Source organism: Aspergillus luchuensis, chromosome 1 (genome assembly GCF_016861625.1).
Source record: "Aspergillus luchuensis IFO 4308 DNA, chromosome 1, nearly complete sequence".
Taxonomy (NCBI): Eukaryota; Fungi; Ascomycota; class Eurotiomycetes; order Eurotiales; family Aspergillaceae; genus Aspergillus; species Aspergillus luchuensis.
In genome coordinates this window covers 2,857,757-2,881,351 of record NC_054849.1, presented here as the reverse complement: position 1 = coordinate 2,881,351, position 23,595 = coordinate 2,857,757, and the positions used below count along the sequence as shown (strand labels likewise).

At 50.4% G+C, this 23,595-nt stretch overlaps 9 protein-coding genes across 9 annotated transcripts; 7 read left to right on the top strand and 2 right to left on the bottom strand.

Moving 5' to 3' along the window:
* Nucleotides 1-1,667: 1,667 nt before the first annotated feature.
* AKAW2_10992A (glycerophosphocholine acyltransferase) lies at nucleotides 1,668-3,282 on the top strand (the record flags this gene model as incomplete). Its single annotated transcript, XM_041693345.1, has 2 exons — nucleotides 1,668-2,491; nucleotides 2,544-3,282. 2 exons carry the CDS (start codon nucleotides 1,668-1,670, stop codon nucleotides 3,280-3,282), a joined length of 1,563 nt encoding a protein of 520 aa, XP_041537712.1.
* A 651-nt stretch (nucleotides 3,283-3,933) lies between these two features.
* On the top strand, nucleotides 3,934-5,724 carry AKAW2_10991A (MRS7 family protein; the record flags this gene model as incomplete). The annotated part of the gene is made up of 3 exons (XM_041693334.1): nucleotides 3,934-4,000; nucleotides 4,090-4,613; nucleotides 4,675-5,724. 3 exons carry the CDS (start codon nucleotides 3,934-3,936, stop codon nucleotides 5,722-5,724), a joined length of 1,641 nt encoding a protein of 546 aa, XP_041537711.1.
* A 640-nt stretch (nucleotides 5,725-6,364) lies between these two features.
* On the top strand, nucleotides 6,365-7,978 carry AKAW2_10990A (NUDIX hydrolase; the record flags this gene model as incomplete). Its single annotated transcript, XM_041693323.1, has 5 exons — nucleotides 6,365-6,535; nucleotides 6,724-6,880; nucleotides 6,970-6,996; nucleotides 7,176-7,562; nucleotides 7,650-7,978. 5 exons carry the CDS (start codon nucleotides 6,365-6,367, stop codon nucleotides 7,976-7,978), a joined length of 1,071 nt encoding a protein of 356 aa, XP_041537710.1.
* Nucleotides 7,979-9,976: 1,998 nt separating this feature from the next.
* On the top strand, nucleotides 9,977-10,288 carry AKAW2_10989A (uncharacterized protein; the record flags this gene model as incomplete). Its single annotated transcript, XM_041693311.1, has 1 exon — nucleotides 9,977-10,288. The coding sequence occupies one exon, from the start codon at nucleotides 9,977-9,979 to the stop codon at nucleotides 10,286-10,288; it is 312 nt and encodes a 103-aa protein (XP_041537709.1).
* A 1,490-nt stretch (nucleotides 10,289-11,778) lies between these two features.
* Nucleotides 11,779-12,150, top strand: AKAW2_10988A (uncharacterized protein; the record flags this gene model as incomplete). Its single annotated transcript, XM_041693300.1, has 1 exon — nucleotides 11,779-12,150. The coding sequence occupies one exon, from the start codon at nucleotides 11,779-11,781 to the stop codon at nucleotides 12,148-12,150; it is 372 nt and encodes a 123-aa protein (XP_041537708.1).
* Nucleotides 12,151-12,633: 483 nt separating this feature from the next.
* Nucleotides 12,634-14,019, top strand: AKAW2_10987A (uncharacterized protein; the record flags this gene model as incomplete). Its single annotated transcript, XM_041693289.1, has 1 exon — nucleotides 12,634-14,019. One exon carries the CDS (start codon nucleotides 12,634-12,636, stop codon nucleotides 14,017-14,019), a length of 1,386 nt encoding a protein of 461 aa, XP_041537707.1.
* A 1,514-nt stretch (nucleotides 14,020-15,533) lies between these two features.
* DRE2 (electron carrier) lies at nucleotides 15,534-16,576 on the bottom strand (the record flags this gene model as incomplete). Its single annotated transcript, XM_041693278.1, has 2 exons — nucleotides 15,534-15,841; nucleotides 15,910-16,576. 2 exons carry the CDS (start codon nucleotides 16,574-16,576, stop codon nucleotides 15,534-15,536), a joined length of 975 nt encoding a protein of 324 aa, XP_041537706.1.
* Nucleotides 16,577-18,804: 2,228 nt separating this feature from the next.
* Nucleotides 18,805-22,307, top strand: ams1 (alpha-mannosidase; the record flags this gene model as incomplete). Its single annotated transcript, XM_041693267.1, has 4 exons — nucleotides 18,805-18,950; nucleotides 19,043-19,551; nucleotides 19,646-21,638; nucleotides 21,686-22,307. 4 exons carry the CDS (start codon nucleotides 18,805-18,807, stop codon nucleotides 22,305-22,307), a joined length of 3,270 nt encoding a protein of 1,089 aa, XP_041537705.1.
* A 274-nt stretch (nucleotides 22,308-22,581) lies between these two features.
* AKAW2_10984S (chromatin modification-related protein EAF6/MEAF6) lies at nucleotides 22,582-23,580 on the bottom strand (the record flags this gene model as incomplete). The annotated part of the gene is made up of 3 exons (XM_041693256.1): nucleotides 22,582-22,833; nucleotides 22,933-23,172; nucleotides 23,245-23,580. The coding sequence occupies 3 exons, from the start codon at nucleotides 23,578-23,580 to the stop codon at nucleotides 22,582-22,584; spliced, it is 828 nt and encodes a 275-aa protein (XP_041537704.1).
* Between the last annotated feature and the right edge of the window lie 15 nt (nucleotides 23,581-23,595).

Below are 23,595 nucleotides of genomic sequence, written 5' to 3'. Positions count from 1 at the left end.
GACGCACGGCGGGGACCCTTTCCAAATGACGCTCTGTATATACTGAATGGTCTTAGCCATGCCGAAATCTGGATCACCCCTCCATTTGCGGTTGCATATTTTCCTATGTATTACAATATTTTTGGGGGGTTTCATGTTTGCATGTTTGAGGAAGTGACTGTACTCTGAATACGTGGAGTTCAGCGGCACTGTGGCTGGCGCAAGTGGCGGATACATACTATTTGTGATATAGACAACTTTCTGTATTATTTCATTTTCTGGACAAGGTGCAAATCAGCGAGGAAAGGTGGTCATCAATCATTTACTGACAGTCATTATTATTCGTTGCATATAGGAGAAGCAAGACAATTTGATAAGGGGAGATACCATAGACCATCTATTTTTGATTTGTGTTGGGTTGCTGCAATTACTACTGAGTGATTTATCCTGCACGAAGCGGGGTAGTACAGCACCTGCCAGGTGTTCAAGGGGCCGCGAGAGTTAGCTGCTATAACTAACTGCACGGCCGGTCCTTAGTCTTTTGAAATATGTATGGCGCCAGACAGATCCCTGATGATTAGCTCAAGAATCGAGTCAGTATCGCCATGTCCACAGCTATATAGACTATAGCCAATGATGCGAGACATGGCAGGGTCTGTTAGGTACCTTACTCCCTGCTTTATGCCTATGCCGAAAGCAGTAATAATTTCCAGGGGACAGGAACATCTCGAGAGAGCGTATCAGGTCTTCGCCACTACTATAGAGTAGTACTGCAGAAAGCCAGAATCCGGGTTCAGGTGCCGACAGGAACGAGTTCCCAGCAATCATAGTTGCAGTAGAGCTTAAATGTCTAGCCGATCATAGATCGAGCACAGACAATCAATATGTATGGTGACATTAGCAGCTGCTAACTACTCAGAGGCTTCTTAGCACACAAAGGAGTAGTAATGAGTGTGTACACAATAAAATGCGAGGAGAGCGAAATGCCCGAGAGACCCTGAAGATGCCCGAGAAAGCATGGCAACCGCCTCAGGCATGTAATCCACTATAAGCCTCGCAACGGAACAAATGAACCATGGGATCCAATGGGGGCAAATCATGTGGAGAGTTTAACAATTTTCTATTGGCTGCAGCACTCCGCAGGTGGGTCAGGATAGATGATCGCCGGTCTGGAACGGCAAGGTCGCGACAAGTCAGCAGCAGCCAACCACAAGCTCCAACGCGTGCACACGGAGAACCTCATCCTTCCAACTTGCTCTCAACTTCCTGCATCTTTCCTTCTGCTCCCCGACTTCTACGGTCATGCGCTCTGAGCGTTGAAGCACACTGGTTGCGCCCTATCATCCCAGAAACTCAGTCGTCCGAATTCCATCCTCTGGTTCGAATACAGTATACCTCGCCGCATTTGTTTGTAAGTCATCTACGGATTCGTCCACCATGCCTTAGATTGATAAGGAATCCGCATCCGTTTCGGATCACTTCCTGCTCTGTCTTTCTTATCCCATCACTCGCCCCTTGATCTACCCTACCTTTCTGCCCGGGTGCAACACCGGTCCCTCTTAGTCCAAGCTTGGCTATAATCTATTCTAAACAACATGGGGATGCTAACTATAGGACGCTTCCTCAGCCGGCCTTATCCACACTCCCGTGACGGTCCCACGATATTTTCCTTTCAGCAGAGGCTCATCATGGAAGACGGTGGTTCCTCTGATGCTAGGAAGCCAGAGTCAGTGGCTAGCAGTAGCTCGCCTGCTTTGCATCCCACCACGGCCTACGATCTCTCTGAAACGGAAGAGACGCTAAACTCGCCTGATACATTTTACTCGCCGCCTGCCTCACCTGGGCGTCTGTCGCGCAACCCGTCCTTTTCGTACCATGATGACTGGGAGACATTTCCGCCTCTAGACCAACTGACGGTGTTCGACCTGCTTGATAACCTCTCTCTGTCACAAAGGCTGGAAAGGCTGCAGCGAGCACTCAACGCGCAAAAGGACAAAGTCAAGAGACAACGCGAGAAGCTCAAGCACACTTCCATTAACGCGAAGGAACGTGTTGTGGGCGAATGGAAGAGACGGGTTCCAACAGCCGATGAGCAGTTAGACAAGTACCGCCGTCGCATGAAAGATGGCGTGGAACGCCTGGGGAAACAGTGGAACGCGACCGCTACTGTGACACTACGTGAGAAGATCTCTTTCATCGCTGGTGTTATGAACATCCTCGTGAGCGGCTACCTCCTTGGAGGGTTCCCTGAGTACTTCTACATCTGGTTCAGCGTGCAGCTGGCCTACTTCATGCCTATCAGATACTACCGGTATCACAAAAAGGGCTACCACTATTTCTTGGCTGATCTATGCTACTTTGTCAATGTGCTCTGTATGCTCAGCCTCTGGGTTTTCCCTGGCTCGAAGAGGCTGTTTATCAGCACCTTTTGCTTGGTATTCGGCAACAACGCCGTTGCGATTGCCATGTGGCGCAACTCGATGGTTTTCCACAGTATGGACAAGGTGGTCAGGTAAGCTTCGCTATTATGATGCCATTCTGAACGACCATTGACTTGAGGGTAGTCTGTTTATCCACATCATGCCACCCGTTTCCTTGCATTGTCTCGTCCATATGACGTCAGCGGAGACGCTGCGAGATCGATTCCCAGCGATCTACGAGATCAAGTTCAGTGAACCGGGTTCGCCCAATCATTTCAACCTCCTGGAAATGATGGGATGGGCAACAGTGCCTTACGTGATTTGGCAGCTGACGTACCACTGTTTTATCACTGTTCGTCGTGCCGAGAAGATTGCTGCAGGACGTCCGACCAGCTTCACTTGGCTCCGCAAGTCGTATGCCAAGACCTGGATCGGCAAAGTCGTCCTGAGCCTCCCCGAATCGCTCCAGGCTCCGGCTTTTATGCTGATTCAGTATTTGTACGCGATATTGACCATGATCCCCTGCCCTCTGTGGTTTTGGTCTCGGTGGGCGAGTGGTCTTTTCCTCACCGGTCTTTTCATTCTCAGCGTTCACAACGGCGCAACATACTATATTGACGTCTTCGGCAAGCGCTTCCAGAAGGAGTTGGAAGAGCTGAAGAAGGATGTCGCTCGTTGGCAATCGTCCCCGGAAGGGGTTTCCAGCCCGACGCTTCTGTCATCTGACAATGCTGCGACAGTCGGGGCCAAGGGTCTCGAGGAATCAGCCAGTGGCGGATCTGACAAAGTCGGCATTGGCCAGATCCCTCTTCTTGATGCGCAATCGACTGGTGTAGAGAGCGGCCAAGCTGCCGATAACTCTGGGATCCGGGAAAGGTCTTGAGACGATCGTTACATGAAGCTCCTTACATAATGCTCCCTTTGCTTCGTCCAGGAGTCTTGATTCTTGCCTATAGCTTTGACTTGTGGATCCGACCCAGATCGGAACCGTTTCTCGTTGATACCCAACTTCATCTGTTATCATTCCTTACTGTCTGGCATGTCCTGTGCTGCATTTTCTGCTTTTGTTTATGACAGTATATGATGGATTTCTCAGATTTGCGTGATGATGTGATATGGCCCGTAATTACGAGACGCTCTTTACAAGCGAATTAATGACATGAATGTGTGGATAGTTAGCTAGTGGGTTAGTCCATCCTTAGGGAAATGAACTGAGTCACGATCGGGGTGAAATCGGGAGTCGAAGCTTCCAGTAGCGAAGCCGGCCGGACTCGCATTTTGCGTTCGGCGGCGATCAAACCTTAAGTCCGACGTCGCCGCGGTCACGTGTGTAGCCACCTCTGCTCCAGACTCTCGGGGGACGAACGACACCACGCCAGCACCTCGTCTTACTTTTGTGATTTCCGATTTCTTTCATATCTTTCTCCTCAGTGTGTCACATTTGAAGTCACGTCTCGCATTTTGCTCCGTATTGTTGTTCATCCGTCTGCAGTCGCTCGATCTTCCGAGCATTTCGATCCCCTAGGTTTCCGCAATGTCCGTTACAATGAGGTCAGCTAGCCTTGTGCGCGGCAATGCAGTATTGCGGCCTAATTTGCTCGGTAAGTTGAACAGAAATCTCTTGTCTATCCGAGGCCCAAAAGGGCTCCGACTTTGACTGCTTGATCGCTAACTCAGTGTTCGCATGCAGCACGGCAACGACTTTCCGGTGCCTTGGCTGCGTCGACGGCCGCAAACCTCCGATTCAACGGCAGAGGTCTGCCATCTCAACTGTCGGCAATCGCCCTTCTAGTCCCTCAGCAGCGCGGATATGCCACTGATCCGTCGACCTCTTCCACCTCTTCCTCAAACTCGTTCCCCCCTCCGGGCTTCAACGCAGAGCAGGCCAAGAAGCCCCTCCCCCCGGACAACGTGCAGCCTTCCAAAGATGTCCAGAGGGTCGCACCAAGCTCTGGACAGTCTATTTCGTCTCAAATCGCTGCACAGAACAATGGAAAGTCGGCTGAGTTGACAACGGCGAAGATCGCGGATGTTGATGGCAAGAAGGAGGAGAAGAAGGAGACGAAGAAACTGACAATTGGACAAAAGATCAAGAAGGAAGCCCAGCACTACTGGGATGGTACTAAGCTTCTTGCTACGGAAGTCAGAATTAGTTCTAGATTGGCATTGAAGATGGCTGCTGGCTATGAACTCAGTCGCAGAGAGCACCGTCAGGTTAGTACAGCCCGCATGGGATACGCTGCATTGATCGCCGCTAATGATTATATGTGTGTAGCTCCAAAGAACCGTCAAGGATCTGGGTCGCCTTGTGCCTTTCTCCATGTTTGTTATCATTCCCTTTGCGGAACTGCTGCTTCCCATTGCCCTGAAGCTGTTCCCGAACATGCTGCCTAGCACCTACGAGGGCCAGAAGGCGCGCGAGAAGAAGGCGCTAAGCCTGAGCTCCACACGTAAGGAGGTTTCGGGTTTCCTGAAGGACACACTGAAGGAGTCTGGTCTCCCGGTCACTGCTGCGACCGTCAAGAATGAAGAGTTTGCGGAGTTTTTCAAGAAGATCCGTACCACGGGAGAATCGCCCACTCCCGACGATGTGATCAAGGTGTGCAAGATTTTCAAGGATGACCTGACTCTCGACAACCTGTCTCGGCCTCAGCTGGTGGGTATCTGCAAGTACATGAACCTCAACACCTTTGGAACGGACGCCATGCTCCGCTACAACATCCGCCACCGTATGCGCCAGATCAAGCGTGACGACCGCGCTATCTTCCACGAAGGTGTGGACTCTCTGTCTGTCCCTGAACTGCAGATGGCATGCGCCTCCCGTGGTATCCGCACGCACGGTGTGTCTCCCGCTCGCCTGCGCGAGGACATGTCGATGTGGCTGGACCTGCGTCTTAAGCAGGGCGTCCCCTCCACCCTTCTTGTGCTGAGCAACGCATACGTCTACGCCCAGGGTGGTAAGGAAGCCGAGATGTCGTCCCAGATCGAGGCTCTCCAGTCCGTCCTGTCCAGTATCCCCGAGGAGCTGTTCCACGAAATCGAGCTTGAGGTTCACAATGCCGAGGGCGCCGCCACCAACAAGCAGCGTCTGGAGGTCATCAGAGAGCAGCAAGAGCTGATCGAGGAGGAGAACGAGCAGAACAGCGAGAACGAGGAGAAGGGCGTCTCTGCTCCTAAGGACATCGAGGATATCGATGACAAGGAAGACGTCAAGTACGAAGCCAAGTACAAGACGCAAGCGGGTGAGGCCAGCGAAGCCGTCCAGGAGGGCGAGAAAGCCGAGGAGGCACAACAGTCTACCCAGGCTAAGGAAGAGAAGAAATAATCGCAACCTGCCTCTCTCTTTTTGCTTCGACAGGGCGTTTGTACCGCGTTGATGAACCTGACATAGATCTCTTTTCTCCTCTTGATCCCTACCCCTATACTCTCTACTTTCTCTCCCTTTCTTTTTCTTCCCATGTGTTATTGTGTATACGATAGACTCTGTTCGCTTGTTTGTTTTATTTATTCGTTTCATTTCTTGTTTGATTTCTGGGATCCGTGGTTGGACACCATCGAATTTGGGTCTCTTATATCCTTTTAAACCAGGCTTCTTTCTTTGTGACCTACCGACACTGAAATAGATACTTACTTAGTCGACTTGGACGGTTGATCTGGACAAAAATATGACGTGGATATTAATTGATAGTACTATAATCTTTACCAAAATATACCTACCGAATAACTTCTGTATTGCTCAAGACATCGGGTAATTAACTTTTCAGTCAGCGGCTCCTCCGTCAAGTACCTCGGCAACAACCCCGATAACTCTATCAAGTGACTTTCGTTACTCCCTCCGTACCTCCACCAAAACCGACTAAACTATTAATCCTGCATCAACACATGGCCAAGTAACGAGCTAGCCAATCGATAGATAAATCAACCGACCCCTTACATGCTAGCCTTGTTTTCTTCTGTCTCCTGCAATGCGAATTCCTCTTCTCCTCCACCATCATCACCATCGTATACTGCACCGCCAACTCTATTCTTCCTCACGGATCATTCTCCCTCGCACCTTCAGCACCCAAAGCCACTCTTACACCTCTCCCAACGTCGCAGATCCCACTACCATGCCCCCTTTAAACCCAACTTCACAGGTACATCATCCTACATCCTATGCTTTGATAATATACCTCCCTCCTTTCCTCTACATAATACACCCCTCCCCCCAAAACCAAATGACGTAACATCACCAAACTCAATCCATCAATAACAAACCAAAATAACCCACTCACTCTGTAAGCAAATAAGTTACTAAGTGCTTAACTAACAATGTAAATTGCAGAAAGCCATCGCCCGATTAAGAAACTACACTCCCCCGCCAACAACTTATACCTCGGTTCCGTTGTCACGCCGCGCCGCAGTACTGGTGCTGCTGTATGCGGACCAGAAGGGGGACTTGAGGGTTGTATTAACGATGAGGGCAGCAACTTTGAGTTCTTGTAAGTATACTTTCATACCATTTTTTTCTTTGGTAGTGGCTTGATCCAGTGTTGTAGGTGGAGCAATGTGGCTAATTGTGATATGACAGATGCTGGACAGGCTGCTTTACCGGGTGGTAAGTTGTCTCCTCACTCTCTTTTCTGTTCTCATATGGCACAGCAATCTCTCTAAAAGGGCTGTAATGTGTGCTACGTACGACGACAGATATCTTCCTATGATCTACCGTAGCACCACGCTATCTGCTATATGCTACATCACACTGATATCAAACCCAAACTAAACTAAGAAACACAGGCCGCGCCGACTCCCTATCAGAAACGCCCATCCAAACCGCCCGCCGCGAAGCCAAAGAGGAGATCGGCCTCCCCGAACACGACGAGCAGCTACCTCGGCCATTCACGGTCGAGCATCTCTGCGAGTTCCCAGCCAATTTAGCGCGAACGGAACTAGTCGTTCGACCATGTGTGGCGCTGCTGCATTCATTCGATGAGCTGACGGGCGAGAATGCCGATCCTGAGGTCTCGCTGATCCCGAGGCTGGATGCGCGCGAAGTCGCGGCGGTGTTTACGGCGCCGTTTCGCAATTTCTTGCGCTGTAGGGATATGGAGGATTGGGGTGATGGGGATCCGATGGAGTGGTATAAGGGGGCTTGGACGGAGTGGCATCAAGAGAATTGGAAGAGTAAGTATTAGTTCTTCTTCTGGTTGTTTGTTTGTTTGCTTGCTTTCTTGTTTGTTGGGATGTATTCTGGTGGCTGACTAGGAGCAGTGCATCAATTCTTCGTCCCCGTCCGGCCTAAAGAAGTGGTTAAGCCGAAGACAAGGACGGAGGAACAGAAAGAAGCGGTTAGTCAGTTGGAGGAGCAGGAGAAGGCCTCGCAGGTTATTCGGTACCGGGTGTTTGGGATGACGGCGCGGATGTTGGTTGATGTGGCGCGGGTTGCGTATGCCGAAGAGCCGGAATTTGAGCACAATAGTCACTTTGGGGATGAGGCGATCATTGAGAAGTTAAGGAAGATGGGCCGGTTAAGTCCGATTCGGAGGACAGGGGATCAGTTGACTAGGCGGGATATGGAGATGGCGGCTAAACTTAGTTGATACCTATATAGTAAGTAACTTATAGGATCTGCTGTGTTGATAGCCTTATTTAGAGAACCATTCATACTTTGTACTTGAGCGAGCCCTATGAATTAAATCAACGACAAAGAGAGAATAAATGTCTCTTAAAACACCCGTAGAACAAACATCACCACGCGAGCCCCAGCATCACTAGATCAAACACAACCACAACCACAACCACATCAGCACACACCCCTCCCCCCCTGAGATACATGCAATGTCCATCCCCTTATCTCCCCTCCCACTCTAGATACTTGCCATCACCACCACACCATCCACCTTCTTCTGCAAATACCCGTCCAACCAGCACTAAACAATGTGCATAGGTATTTGAATTTACAACCACCGTAATGACATCCCACGCACACATACACACACGCATGCATATCATGCATTTGCATCCAATTTTTCGTATCGGTTACAACCGCTCTGCAGTTAGTTAGTTATCTTCCCCCATGTTTTGATTGATACTAGCTATTTCCGGGACGCAAACATTTCGTAAGTTTTTTATTTGTTGGTTACACAAGCGACGAATACGGGGCACGGAGGGATTTGTCATTGTGGGTCGTGGTGGGTTTTGATTTGGGCTACTTAGTGGTATTATTTTGTGGATGTATGTGTGATTACATATGGGGTACTCAGTCGCTGTTGAAGGGGATTTAGTGGTAGAAGGAGACCGGGTCTGGTGAGATACATATGTCTGGTCAGTAGAGGACGTGTTCTGCTCATGGTTCGTGGTTATTGTACTGAGTGGGATACGACGGTATTGGTACACCTGAGAAGGGGACTTATAAGTGGTGGCTTTTCCCATTGAGATACCAGATTGATGGAATGTGAAGTAGTAGATGCCAGCACTCAGAGGGGGTGTGAAGTTTCATGTTTGCTGGGGCTATCGCTGCACGTGGTCAGGTCGGTTCACTCATGGGATCAGCTCGATTGGCTTTGATACTGCAGCTCGCATTCTCCGTCCAAGGATGATGACCATCAGCACGGGTCTGGCTGTGGCTCAAGCAGTGCCAGGCGATTAATGTGTACTACAGAGCTGGACTACTACAGCAAATGTCAGATCATTCTCACAAGCGGCCGCTTGGTATCACGGTGAGGGTGTCATCTCAGCCTGATTTCAATCGTGACCGACCCCAAAGTAATGCAGCAACTATCTATATTTGCAATACTGGCTCAACCTCATTGGACGGGCGGGCCGTGTGGCATGCCCGTGTTGACGATGATGAAATGTTACTCTAAACTCACTTTGATTTCCGATACTCACTTGCCGCCAGCCACTCGAGTCTTCGGAAAGTCTACTAGTGGGGAATGTCTCTGGAGGGTGTATTAGGGTTAGGAATGCCATGCTTGCCAAACCTTGTCTGCTCGCCTAACGCGGATGAGAGTAAGACATCCCATACAACGATGCTAGCGTCATTTTTAATCTCTCATTGTTAGTGGTGGAGATTGACACTTGAGTTAGCTTTGCCAACGGTGCTAGTCTCAGGAAATCAAATCTAGACTTCCGTATTCCCGAGAACGGGCAATTCGCGAAACCCGCGACATCGCAGGTTGAATGAGGAGGCCGTCAGCTAACTACTGACACTGATTGGCTTGCATTGCCTGCAGCAGCAGGGCTTGGCTGCCATGGGACCAGCCTCAATCCGACAGTGATCTGAAACGGGTCGGGTATGCCCGTGAGTGGAATGCTGGGCCGCTATCTTGAATGCTGGCGGTGGGTAGCCTGGCCGTAGAGGCCCCACTCCGGCTCTAAGCTTGAACGATTCCAGAAGACTTGCATCTTGGTGCATTCTCTCTTGCCTCATCATGAGCTCATGCTTATTGCTGGAGTGGATCGATCGAATGAGTTGTCGTCTCAGTGGAGCTGATGAGATAGCAGATTCAGCGCGTACCGCGACAGCCAGCCTCTAGCCACCCCCACCGTCTATTCTGCTCAGCTCCCCTCAGGCTCAGCTGCACCACGATTCGACGATGTCCGAACTATGCCCGCCCGGGTCCGTTGCATCATTCAGCTGCCCAATCTCTCTGTCGCGACGGACGAATGTGGAGCTGCTGTTTTGGCATTCTCTGAGCTATCTCCGGTCGAATGGGGGGGCCATCAGGATAGTTGCCTGGACTCCGATGGGGCTATCTGGCGTGACCACGCAGCAGTATCCCGAGCGGAGGGAACGAACAGTGGAGGATGAAAGGAACGAGGCGTATCGCGGCGTGGACTGTGAGACGCTGGGGATGACCTATCCAAAGAATGCTGAGAGCGAGACCGGCCTGGAGCACGTGTCCTGACTGGATGGACCTGTCATAGAGAAATGAGTTCTACTTTACCTCATCGGCAGTGATTTCCCTGCTGGAAAGTAGGGTGGCTGAGGCTAGGGGAATGTTCTAGGAAATCCGAGGCGTCATTCGTCGGTTGGTTGCTGTCAATCTGCCCAGATGAGAGAAGGTAGATACCGACACTGATCATTCTGGCCTGTGGTGAAGCCAGAAGAATGTCATGCTGGATAAACTATCTGTGTTACCTGTCATATAGGAGAGTATATGTACCTTTTTGAACTAAAGGGAAGAAAAAGAAAAGAAAAGAAAGAAGCAGGGATAAGCAACGAAGAAGAGAAGCAGCTAGGGGAGTAAGTCAACGCGACTAAGGAAACTAGGTCACGCTAAGCGTGCAGAGAAGAGGGACAGAAGCAAAAGGGAAGAGGGTCTGTCAAAGGCGATCTCCATACCGCAATATGATCTATCTTGTGTAATTCCCTACAGTGAGTATGTGTGTCACTTTTCTATGCAGACTTTTCTTTTTTATTTTTCCGTCTCTTTTCTTTTGTTTTCTTGGTTGACAAAAGACTAGGGGACATGCTGAATAGTTAAGCCACCAATGCGGAATTAAGTTCAATCGAGTACAGGGATAGAAGAGTAAGCAACGTGAAATGCCAAAGTTAGTTGGGTAGGTAGATAGCAGAAAATGAGAAAGTAAAAAGAAAAAGAGTAAGAAAGAGTGTGGAAGCTGAAAGGCTGAAGGATGAAGGCTGTGGAGGAGGGCAACCAGGGATAAGCGGCGTCCAGGTTTCTTTGTTTGACTGGCAACGACCAGCGCGACTAGTTGGTTTAGTTGAGTCGATTAGTGTTGATCCAACTAAGAATCACTAAGAATAAACCCGCCATGCCATGAACCATTCAGATCCCATTTCTGACGGAGGGAAAGGATCGACTTCCGGGGTTCAGTAATCAGCAATCCAGCAATCAGCAAGCAAGTAAGCTGGGATCACTCGGTGACTCCAGAATTGTTGGTTATTGCGCTTCGTATTCTTCCCCGGCCCTAACCCGATCTTTCCCCCATCCATCCAATGTCTGGACCTTCCCATGTCTATCTTTCTCTCAGCCTCTGTGTCAAATGTTGTTCTTCCTAACTTCCAAATCATTCAATCAATATTCTAATCAGAGCCAGAACCAGAATTTCCGGTAATTGTAGACGAAAATTGAACGGAAATCACCCCTAATGGCGCGCCCCTCAGCAAGCCCACCCACACACCATCCACACCCACCATCCACACCCCCCCGGTCCATCCCTTGCATGAGGGTGTCACTCTCATGAGGCTATTCCCGCCCATGATGATGACCACGACGATCCCATCCTGCAGTTCGGCCAGGAACTGCCCTTGAGATATGTCGCTTTTATTTTTGCTTTTTGAATATTTATTTTATTTAATTTTTTTTTTCTTTCTCATGAATTTTCCCAAAATTCTACATGGACTCCGCCCCGAACTCCTTGGGATCTAGGGATGAACGGCCGGACCAGCCAGACGGAGCTTGACGAGCTGCATATGGCGACCCTCCCTGATGGATCCCATCACATCCATCCGCTGCTGAGTTTCTTGTCGTTGGCCTCGTTCTCCTCTTCTTACCTTCTTCCGTCTTCCTGTAATGATTATTGTTTTTATTATTCTCAAACCTATCTCCCTTTAAACTCCATCCTATCGTCGCCCTTTTCTCTCCCTCTTCTTCTCCCTTCCTCCCTTCTTCGTTCATCCTCATTCCTTTCTTTTTTCTTTCCCCTCGTTCTCTTCTTGCTGAACCATGGTCCCGGCGGGTTCTTTATCTCTACACTGCCGGATAAAGACACTGGCTACAGGCTGACTGACTTGCACGGGTGACGGTCGTGTGATTGTTTGCTTGCCCTGCTTGCTGGCCTGTCATCCTGGACGCCAAAAAAAGGTTAAAATCGCATCAGGACCGGCGACTGGCGAGCAAAGTCAAAAAAGCAACGACGCTGGCCGTATTCGGGTCACAATTTTGGTACTTCGCCTACGGAGAACATCCCAATCGGGCCCATTTCCCTCCCGGCTGGTGCCTCTCGCTGGTTATCTTTCTCTTCTTCGGCTTCTTTCTCTTCACTCCTTCTACTTCTTGGTTCTGCTTGTCTTTCCCTTGCCACGTTTTTCTCTATTCTTTCCCCCCATCCTTCCGGAGGGGGAAAGGTCTTTTGAGACATCCCTTCCCCTCCCTTCGTGCCAACTCTATAAACTATCTCCTGGCACTGCCAAACGATATACTTCCCCAGTTCCTGGCCCGAGCCACGGGAATATTACTCCCCACTCCCAACCCCCTCCTCCCTCTCCATCTAGCACAACAGCATCATGCTTTCTCCGTCCTCGTTGGCACTTCCTCGACAGGCCCCTCCAGTGAGGCCCTCTCGGTCCTTGGAGGGACTAGAGCAAGTCGTTCCTCCTCGAGTGCCAGTGCCCCCTGCTCGCCCGGCACTACGACATATTGATAAGCCGCTCCCTGAGCTGCCTCCCAAGCCACTACCTGAGACCCCATCGATGGATGAGGGCTCCACTGCATGGAGTGATGACAGTAGTACCATCTCCAGCTTCTACGATGACAGCCGACGCTTTTCGGCGGATTCGTCCGAGAGTTACCCTGTTTTTGTCCGCTCTGGTTCGGACGATCTGTCCGAGCTTGTCGATCATCCACCCACTACCGGGCCCATCGACCCGTACCAACATGACGACCATCACCATCACCACAATGACCATTCAAAGTCCGCACCCTTCGCCATCACCACTACTTTCCTCCACGATGACCATTCCGACCGAGCCCAACCCTGGGTCGCTAACCGGGCTGGCCCCAACCATTACTTCCGGGAGAAGAAATGGGACTTTTTCCCTGAGCTGGCTACTCCGTCGGCTCTCCCGACATCCCCGCGTTTTCCCACTCACCCCCGCAAAAAGAACGGCAGTAAACTGAACCTCACCGTGTTCGACTTCGCCAAAGGCCGCAACCGTTGGAACTCATCCGATCGAAGTGGACGCGCCCTCGCTCAGGACGTGCGCAATTCCATTCGCTCCTATGTGCAACGGCGCTTGTCGAAAAATTCCCTGGAACGAAACGAGAGTAATCGGTCCTCACCCCCCACAGCAGGTTCAGTGGATCCTGTGCGCACCCCCACGCCATCGAGCAAGATCACCACAACAACCGACGAATATTATCATCCTGGAAGTCCAAGGTCTCCTCTGAGCCCAGTGGATGTCTCGCCCTCGAATAAACGCCTATCGCGCATGTCCACCCGCTCAACCATGGGTGCGCGCGGCCCGCACCCGCGGCCTCAGGCGTCCCCACGGAAGAAGCAGCTGGCAGTGCCGATGTCGCCGTATCAGAAGTACGGTGCTGCGATCTGGGAGAAGCCAGGTCGCGAGAAGCGCATCAGTTACCGACAGAGCCCTAATGTTCGGTTTCCTCGCTATCGGAAACGACGCTCGTCAAAGAAGGGCTTTGTGTCCTCCGCAACGCCACCCCTGACGCCACCCGCCCGGTCTCAACTCCAGCAGAACACTCGGGACTGCGTCCGAGCCATTCAAGACGGCACTCATCATATCCTCGACGCCCTTGATGGTGCGCGGAAGAAGATGATCGGAGTGCGAGGCGATCGACGGCACACAGAGCTGAAATCACAGATCCGACTAGTTGGACCAGTCAGTCCATACAATAACAATTACGGACAGACCGATCCATGGATTTAGAACGAAGAGCTCATTAACTCTCCTCTCAGACTTTCCTTTCTCGTTCCGTCTTCTTTCCTTTCTATGTTTATGATATCCCCATTCGCTTCATTGTCCATGTTATCTGATTAGCCTGTCCTTATTATTTCCGGTCACTCTCTACGTCTACAATTCTCGTCTTGTCCTGCAACTCTAGTCATTACCGTGATATCCCGTTGGCGTTTTCAGAGTCTCTGCTTGGCGTTGGGGATGCACCTATAGATGCTTATCTATAGCTACTTCACTTTTTCGTATATTAAATTGAGGAATACTAGCTTATAATGACCCAATATCAAATCTTATCTTCGACAACCCAAAACAGTCAGACTAATGGACCAATAATCACAGTAATTGTACACACCCCACCCCACCCAAAAGAATGCAACCCATACTGTAAGATGATAATAGAACACGTGCCACCATCCCTTACATATCTATCCCCAATACTTGCATATGCAGCACCAGCACATGATCTGACGAGGAAATTCTCCTGGATCAAATGTCTCTCTTTCCTTTCCCTAACCCTTGCCCTGTATTTCACCCCCTAGGCACTAAATTAAACACAGTGTCTATATCCGTTGACAACCATAGACATTTGTAATTTTGCAACCGAAACATCATGACTCTGGTTGAATCGGATCAACTATATCTTTCATCCCTATCCACGAAATCTGAATCAGTCCATCGTGGCTGTAGCTGTGCGTATGTGTAGTCTTAAGCATGCGAATAATTATACGATGGTCTGTGCATACTCTGTATGTGATAGACCCTTGCGTCGATTACTTACTCTTCTAGGGTAGAATATCAGCTGATCAGCTGGTGTTTAGTAGTCACTATGTACGTATCTATATTATCATGTTCTATAGTAGGAGGTAGGTATTATAGATTGTAAATCTAGGGGTGGATGGATAATGCTGTGCGACTTTTGACTTATTACTGGATTTGTGGTGCTGTGTTACTTTTGATTTTGTTTTGTTTCTCAAAGATCTGGTACTTAGTAGTATTTGTCGTAGGTGTGGGGATAGGGTCGGGATTTGGATGTTGTGTATTTAGTACGGAGGAGGAGGAGGAGGGAGGGGGGAGGGATAAGGTGAGTGTATGGGAGTGGGATGGTGGGAATGGGATTCGTGAGTGTTGCGTCTGTAGTTATTGGGCTTGTGCCACGTTCGATGATGTGGGTTGCTGGATTGCATACTAAGTATATTTATTATTCTCTGCTGGAAAGTGCAGTCCTGTACCTATGGTGCAAGAAGGTTCACTGTTGTGTTGATCAAGCAATGCAATAGGAACGAATAGTAGGTCATTGATATTCCTAAATATAACCCTATATATTTCATAGAGTTAGGTCATAATAAATAACAAGGCTAAACTAAGATAAGGTATTCTATTTTATCCTGCGCCCAACCATCGCCTGTCCAAGCAAACCGACCAACCAACCCACAAGGAACCGAAATTAATAAAGAGACCCGACCTGAGAAGAACTGAAGAGGAAACTTTCACAACTGCGCAACATTTTCCAGGATCTGCACCTCCTGGCCTGGCTTGAACGCCGGCAGTCCGATGAACGGACAGCCCGCGCACCGGAAAGCATCGCCCAGGGCGCAGTTTCCACACGAGCCTGTCTTACCCTGCACGGTAAAGTCCAGCTCGTTCAGGTCCTCCGTCTCCAGCTTCATCACGTTCAGAGCCTTGTCTGCCTTCTCACGCTCCGCTTGTTCCTCCGCCTCGAGTCGTGCTGCGAGTCCGCACGTGCAGTCCTTGCAGGCGCGACGCCGGCGGCCGGGCTTGGGCTGGCATTCGGGGGCTGTGATGCATGCATTGTTAGCATGGTTCAAATACCACAAGATTTATCGAAGTATGAATGGGACTTACGCTGGATGGGTCTCTTCAAATCCTCATCCGACAGCAGGGTATCCTCGTCAATCAAGTCATCGTCGTTCTCGTAATCGTCGTCATTATTAATCATGCCCACGGTGACAGGCTGCACGGGCGGGGCAGGCGCAGGTGCGGGAGCAACTGTCTCTGTCTTCGCCGCATCCTTCTTCTTCCCATTGCGTCGCAGAGGGATCGCGAACGACTTGGGCTGGTCCATCTTCTCAAATCCGGCATCGGTCTTGATCAGCCCCGCCAAGACCGCCTCGCGCTCCTCGGCCTCTCCGAAAAAGTTATCCTGGGTCTGTAGCTTCGCTCCGGCCTTCATGCAGGGAACCAACGCGGTGTAGACATCCCGCGTGAGCAGGTGGAGGGCCTCCGACCGCCGCGTGCCATCGGTATCGGTTAGGACGACAATGTGATCGTAGGTGTTGGCGGGGAGAGAGACGAAGCCGGCAGATATGCGGTCAAGCATCTGCAGGTCGGTTGTGGAGCGGTCAAAGGTGGTGAAGAGGTCCCGGAGCTTCTCTTCTTGAGTGGCGATGGAGGGGGGAGCGAGGAGGAGAGTGCGCTTGGAGGGGCTGCCGGTCGACATGGGCTGGAAGGAGGGGGCGGGTGCCATGTCGAAATCAGGCGTTGTGTCGATGGTCACGAACGAGGGAGCCATTGTGTCGGTCTACCTGCGAGTTCGTCCGTGAAGGGAGAAGGGAGAGGAGATAGTTTGGGTATAAATGGAAGGGAGTGGAAATTGAGGTTCAAAAGTGATCAGTGGCCGTGATCGGATGCTCGTTTTGGGTTTCGTCTGGCTGACTCAATTGTCATCTGACGGCGTTGTGATTGGGTGGCGGGGAAAGTGGCAGAGATTGTGTTTGACGGTTATCAGCGAATTTTCGGGGTTATCTGATGATGGGGGATTACAAATCGAGGCACACGCCTGCAACCCCCGAGGAAATAGCTAGGTGATAGTCCGATGGCGGTGGTGGGATTTGTTGCCTCCTTTAGGAAAGTCGATGTCAGTGGGATTTTTATTTCTGGGAGGTTCTCTTTGACTCCCAGTGATTTTTAGCAGATTTTCTCCCCTCCAATGCCCCGCACTCATATTACTTTGGCCGGGTTGTTATTGCCCTGCTCGCTGTTCGTGGGAAATTGTCACGGGAATTCTTTGGCCCTTCTAAGTTTAGCGCTACTGGGCTGCTGCCCAAGCTGGCTGACTAATGGAGATCCCTCAGAACCCCGCTTGTTCATGATGTCACTCAGAGAAAGTCTGCCATCAGCAAGACGATATATTTTATTAGTCAGTTACCGATGTGCGCAGTGAAATGGTCTTACAAATGATAGAAAATGCCGATTATTGGCAAGGGAGACGGATATCTGCCCAAGAGCCGCTGTTTTTCTGCGTGGGGTGCAGTTTAACCTTAAATTGTTTCCAGAAATGGAAACCCGGAGGGCCATGTACTATACGGTCATGTGATACGGCTGATGGTTGATGGTCTCTACGACCATAGCGTTGGAAGTCTCAATTGTAACAATATTATTTCGGGGGAACAAGTCTTTAATGCCCCTATTGGCGAGGGATACAGACAAATTTGATGCAGCTACAATACAACCTAATACGTCATGGCAAGAAGCTGACTGAAGGGCAGAAAGAGTGGCCCTCACGCCAGCAAACTCACCCTAACGACAACATTATCTCCAGAAAACATTTGCTCAAAGGCAATAGAAATCAGCTTTGTCTCATTAATGAGATAGACCAAAACTACTGCCACAAACCTCAAGTCAGGCCTTTGCCTATGACATCGCTGAAAGCACTCCACTAATCGTGCTACTTACTAATATCCATACTGCTTGAGTTCCTGGTCGATAGTACGGTGTTACTCTTTTTGGAGCTCGATATATATATGGTCGATCAATCATCATGATGAAGTGTCTGGATGCCAAGAGCTCGTTGTAGATATTAGACAGTTCGAGGAGTGAAGCCCCAGCTGTCCTGAACTCTCGCTCAGCAATCCAGTCACACTACAATCGAATTCAGCAGATATTGCACAGCCTTATCGCCCAAGAACATGTTCCTTGATGGTTGGTTAGAGCGATGTGTGCAATGGTTGCAATATGTCGATGCAGGAGGTAATATTTATCCTGGTGCTATAGTCCCGTCAGAACTCTACCTCGCAAGCGGCCACTGTCATCGAGTACGATAGCGACATGCCATCTAAAGACTGCCTATCGATGTTATCCATCAAAAAGTAACAGTTCAGCTCGCTAGTTCTGATCAGTTCTATAAGACCATGTGACTTTGACGCCTGAATGTTGGCAAATAAGGTCAACTCACCATGGCAGTGTCGTATCGATGCCAGTTGGCACCGACTTTATTAGCTCATATTGCGGTAATTAGAAGAACAGATAGACGGCGTATTGTTGTACAGCCTTCGTAAGCTCAGGGAGGCCGCTCGGGCGCCTCCGAATATGATGGATGTTTGTGCTTGGGTCAGTATACCACACTATTGTCATTTATGCAAATCCGACTAAACTTCACAAACCAATTTAATGCTCTCACAAAAGCACTAATATTTCCAAAATTGACGTTCGATCAAATAAATGTTCACATCATGTTTCTATTGTTAAAGTCTCCGCAAAAGGCAATGGGGAAGAATGAATGGCTGACATAACAGCCACCCCGGATCAGCACAGGAATGCCTGCATCCAACGTCATGTCACCTGCCCTGTCGTGTTCCTGGCCGTTCCTGGCGACTCCTCACTTCCCCTCTTCTTTCCTTTGAGCAGACTCCCTCCTCTTTTGATCATTCAATTCATTCGGATCTATCAAATGCTTTAAATTATCAATCGTTGCATCCAAATCTGTTTATCCCATCACTCCACTGATCTAGACCCGCTACCATGGGTGGAGACGTTCCCCGGCAAGCTCCCAGCGCCCTTCCCCAGACTCCCGCGGGCCCAGTCGGTCAACGCATCAAGAGCATCTACACCGACCGTCTCAAGCAATTCACCGCCACCGGACAGTACGAAGGCCAGAACCTCATCTCGTAAGTACATTCTCATTGTGGTCTTATTGCACACATTTCTTCATTCTTCCGATCGTTTATTTTGCGTCCCAACTATACTAAAGGTTTACTAGCAAGCTGAACGAGGCCGTCAATTCCGACGAAGACCATGTCAAGCTTTCAGTATACTCCGTCCCTGACCTCCAGCGCCCAACTTTCAAAGAGGCTACCTCCAATGAATTTAAACCTACCCACATCGGAGCATCGTTCGGACCAAGCTGGTCCACTCATTGGTTCCGCATCCGCCTGACGGTCCCGGAGGATATGCGCAAGAAGGAACGTCTGGAGTTCCACTGGGATGCAAACAACGAGGGTCTAGTGTGGTCAGAAGATGGTCGGCCCCTTCAAGGTCTCACTGGTGGCAACGAGCGTATCGAGTGGATCATCCCCGATGCCTGGCGGGATGGGAAGGAACATACCTTCTACATCGAGATGGCCTGCAATGGCATGTTTGGAAATGCGCCTGGGGGTGATTCCATCCAGCCGCCTAACCCTGACAAATACTATACATTGCACAAAGCTCAAATTACGGCCGTCAACCTAGAGGCACGGGCATTGTTCTACGACTTCTGGATTATTGGAGGTATGTTCGGACCAGTAACTTTAAGCAGCTTGTGCCGCTATTGGCTGCTAGGCGATAGACTATCCCGTCGATGATTACTGACTTGGTACACTAGACGCGGCCAGGGAATTCCCTGGTGATGGCTGGGAGTCGCATGAGGCCAACATGGTCGGCAATGCTATCATTGATGCGTTCATTGCTGGGGAAGGCAGCAATGAATCAATCAAGGAGGCACGCAAAATAGCCCAGAAGTACCTGGGTAGTAAAGTAGATTCTTCCCAAGTGTACGAGACCGACACGGAACCCATCGTCTACGCTATTGGACATTGCCATATCGATACTTGCTGGTTGTGGCCTTGGGCAGAGACTAAGCGTAAGGTTGCCCGGTCATGGTCAAACCAGTGTGATTTGATGGACAGATATCCGGAGCATCGCTTCGCTTGCTCCCAGGCACAACAGTTCAAGTGGTTGAAGCAATACTATCCATCAGTTTTTGAGCGCGTCAAACAGTGGGTCAAGAAAGGTCACTTCCAACCTATCGGCGGCAGCTGGGTCGAGCATGACACCAACATGCCCAGCGGAGAGTCGCTGGTGAGGCAATTTCTCTATGGCCAACGCTTCTTCGAGAGAAACTTCGGTGAACGCTGTACAACTTTCTGGCTTCCGGATACCTTTGGCTACTCTACGCAGATACCTCAGATCTGTCGTTTGGCAGGCATGAGTCGCTTCCTCACCCAAAAGCTCAGTTGGAACAATATCAATAACTTCCCGCACACCACATTCCTTTGGGTTGCACTTGATGGGAGCCAGGTTATGTGCCACATGCCACCAGCGGAGACATACACTGCGAGCGCTCACTTTGGTGACGTGAAGCGTAGCGTGACTCAACACAAGTCAATGGACAACGACAATACGTCACTCTTAGTATTCGGCAAGGGCGATGGTGGTGGTGGGCCAACCTTTGAACATCTGGAGAAGCTGCGCCGCTGCCGCGGTCTCAGTGACAAGGTTGGCTTGCTTCCTCGTGTCAAGATGGGAGATTCAGTCGATGATTTCTTCGCAAAGCTCGAGAAGAAGGTAGAAAAAGGTACCCGCTTCGCCACGTGGTATGGTGAATTATATTTCGAATTACATCGGGGCACGTATACCACACAGGCCAACAACAAACGGGGAAACCGCAAGTCAGAGTTCTTGCTCAGGGAAATTGAATACCTTGCTACTCTCGCCACTCTTGAACAGTCTGCCGACAAGTATAAGTATCCCAAGGAGGAAATTGACGAGATGTGGGAAGATGTACTTTTGTGCCAATTCCATGACTGCCTTCCCGGTAGCAGCATCGAGATGTGCTACGATGACTCCAGAGAGCTATACAAGAAGGTTTTCGAAATTGGCAACAAGGTTCGGAAGGAAGCCCTCCAAGCTCTTGGACTTGGAAGCAGCACCGCGAAGGGTCTCGCCGCAATCAATACATTGCCCTGGCCTCGCTCAGAAGTAGTCAAGGTCCCTGCTAGTTTTACAACTGCGGGTGGCCCTAGGTACGCCATTGTCAGTGGTGAAAGTGGTCCTATCAAGTGCCAGCTTCCTACAGCTTCGAGCAGAGCGCCTGCTGTGACTGTTTCCGAGATCGAGCCCGGTGTTTTCCGTTTACAGAATGAAAAACTGAGGGTAGATGTGCACGACGGAGTCATCACATCGTTGTACGATCTGGAGGAAAAGCGCGAAATCGTTGCCAAGGGCGGAAAGGCTAACCAGCTTGTCATTTTTGACGATAAACCACTCTACTGGCAAGCGTGGGACGTTGAGGTCTTCCACCTCGAATCGAGGAAAGAGTTGCAATCCGGGAGGACTACTGTCGCTGAAAACGACCCATATCGTGTCAGCGTGGTCACTGAGACCCGCATCAGCGACAAGAGCTGGGTCAAGACGACTATCAGCCTGGCTGCTGCCGTTGGAGACCAGCCATCCTATGTTGAGATGGAAAGTGAAGTTGAATGGCGGGAGACTATGAAGTTCCTCAAGGTCGAATTCCCTGTCGACATCACGAACACACAGGCATCGTACGAGACTCAGTACGGAATCATCAATCGCCCTACTCATTACAACACCAGGTATTTCTACCCTTCTTTCCACATACGCAGGTGCTAATAGGCTACAGCTGGGACATGGCCAAGTTTGAAGTGTGCTGCCACAAGTGGGCAGATCTGTCTGAGCACGGCTACGGTGTCTCGATCCTCAATGATTCCAAGTATGGGTTTGCAACTTGCGGTAACATGATGCGCCTCTCCCTGCTTCGTGCCCCGAAGGCACCAGATGCTCATGCAGATATGGGCCATCATCGTATCCGTTACGCGATTCTCCCGCACGCAGGACCCCTGGACCATCGCACGATCCGCGCAGGGTACAGCTTTAACCATCCCCTTGCCTTGGAGCCCGTATCTGGTCAGGAGGCAAGCAATGCGTTTAAGTCGATCTTGCTGGACGGTTCCCCGTCACTCGTGTTGGACACAGTGAAGCGCGGTGAAGACGACGAAGACGTGTCTCGTGACGAACTACCAAGGCGTGCCGGGAAGAGCGTCATCCTTCGCATCTACGAGTCCCTAGGTGGTAAGAGCCGTGGCACCATCAATACCAAGCTTCCTGTCAAGAAGGCATGGAAGTGCAATATCCTTGAGGATGACGAGACGAGCCTGGTCTTGTCCAAGAGTGATTCACAGACCACGAGCATTGATATCGAGCTGAGAGCCTTCGAGGTCGCGACATACAGACTGCAGCTGTAGTCAGTCCCCATGCTGTGAAAGGAAAAATTGTCTGTAGTTCCTAACACCAAGTGACATATCTTTCGAGATGTATAGTCTAGCAGAGCAATGCCAATGCAATCTAGTAGTACAGAGGATATCACAGACAAATAGCGAAACTAGCAAACACAGCGAACTCTTCGAACAAATATAATCAGTAGTTTCCCGCGCGCCACAGCTCCCTATCCAACCCAGCAAAGAACCTACCAACTCCAACGAACTCTCATGAAATCAAACGAAATAATAAACTGATATATCAATCCCTCCCATAAGTAATCTTCAACCTCTTCGTAGGCGGCCTATCCCCATCTGTCCCATCATCATCCCCCTTATCCTTATTACTCGCCGCAGACTTCTTCTTATTCTTCGACGCCTGGCCCCCCTTCACACTATTCGCCGCAGACGACGCATCCCCGTTCCCAGGCTTTCCAGTAGAACCATTATACGTCGAGTTCGGAGTCGCGGCATGCGACGGCGTCGTTTGAGCCGATGAAGGCGCGGGTGAATCCTAAACACAAACACAGAGAACCCGTCAGCTTACGCACATCCACACAACCAAACACACAGGGGACGGAGATAGAGAGAAAGGAAAGGAAGGTAGACATACCCGCATAAAACTCGCCGAACTCCTCGAAAACACACGATCCGCGTCCGACACCGTCGCCTTTCGTCTCGCAGCACCTCCACCACCACTCATACTCGATGAGAGGGCAATGCCTGCTCCGCCGATCCCGGCCCCGCTGGACGATCCCTTGATGTAGTTGTCGAAACCCTTGATGATGTTTCCGGCGGTGGTTTCTTCGAGGTAGGATTGTTCGAAGCGGTAGATTTGGTCTTCGAGTTGGGCCTGTCGTTTATTTTGTGTTGGTTCGTGACACGGGGGAAATTAAAGGGGGGGTAATGGGGGGAGTGTCCGTACCATGCTCTTATCCATTAGACGCTTCTTTTGGAGGGTGTCGCGCAGTTCGCGGCGGAGTTTCTCGTAGTAGGGGAGGCCGCGGTTTGCGGTTGATGAAGCGGAGGAGTCGTTGGATTGGTTGGGGTTGTTGGGGTTGGAGGTGGAGTTTGATGTTGTGTTGTTGTTGGAGTTGAGATTGGAGTTGGCATTGTTGTTGTTGTTTGGCGTGGAATTGGGTGCTGTGGAGTTGGTGTTTGTGGTGGAAGTTGGGCCTGTTGTACTAGTTGGTGGTGCTGGTGCTGGGGCACTTGATGCGGCTGGTGTTGCAGCAGCGGCGGCGGCGGGGGGCTCGGTCATTGTGGTGGTGGGCGA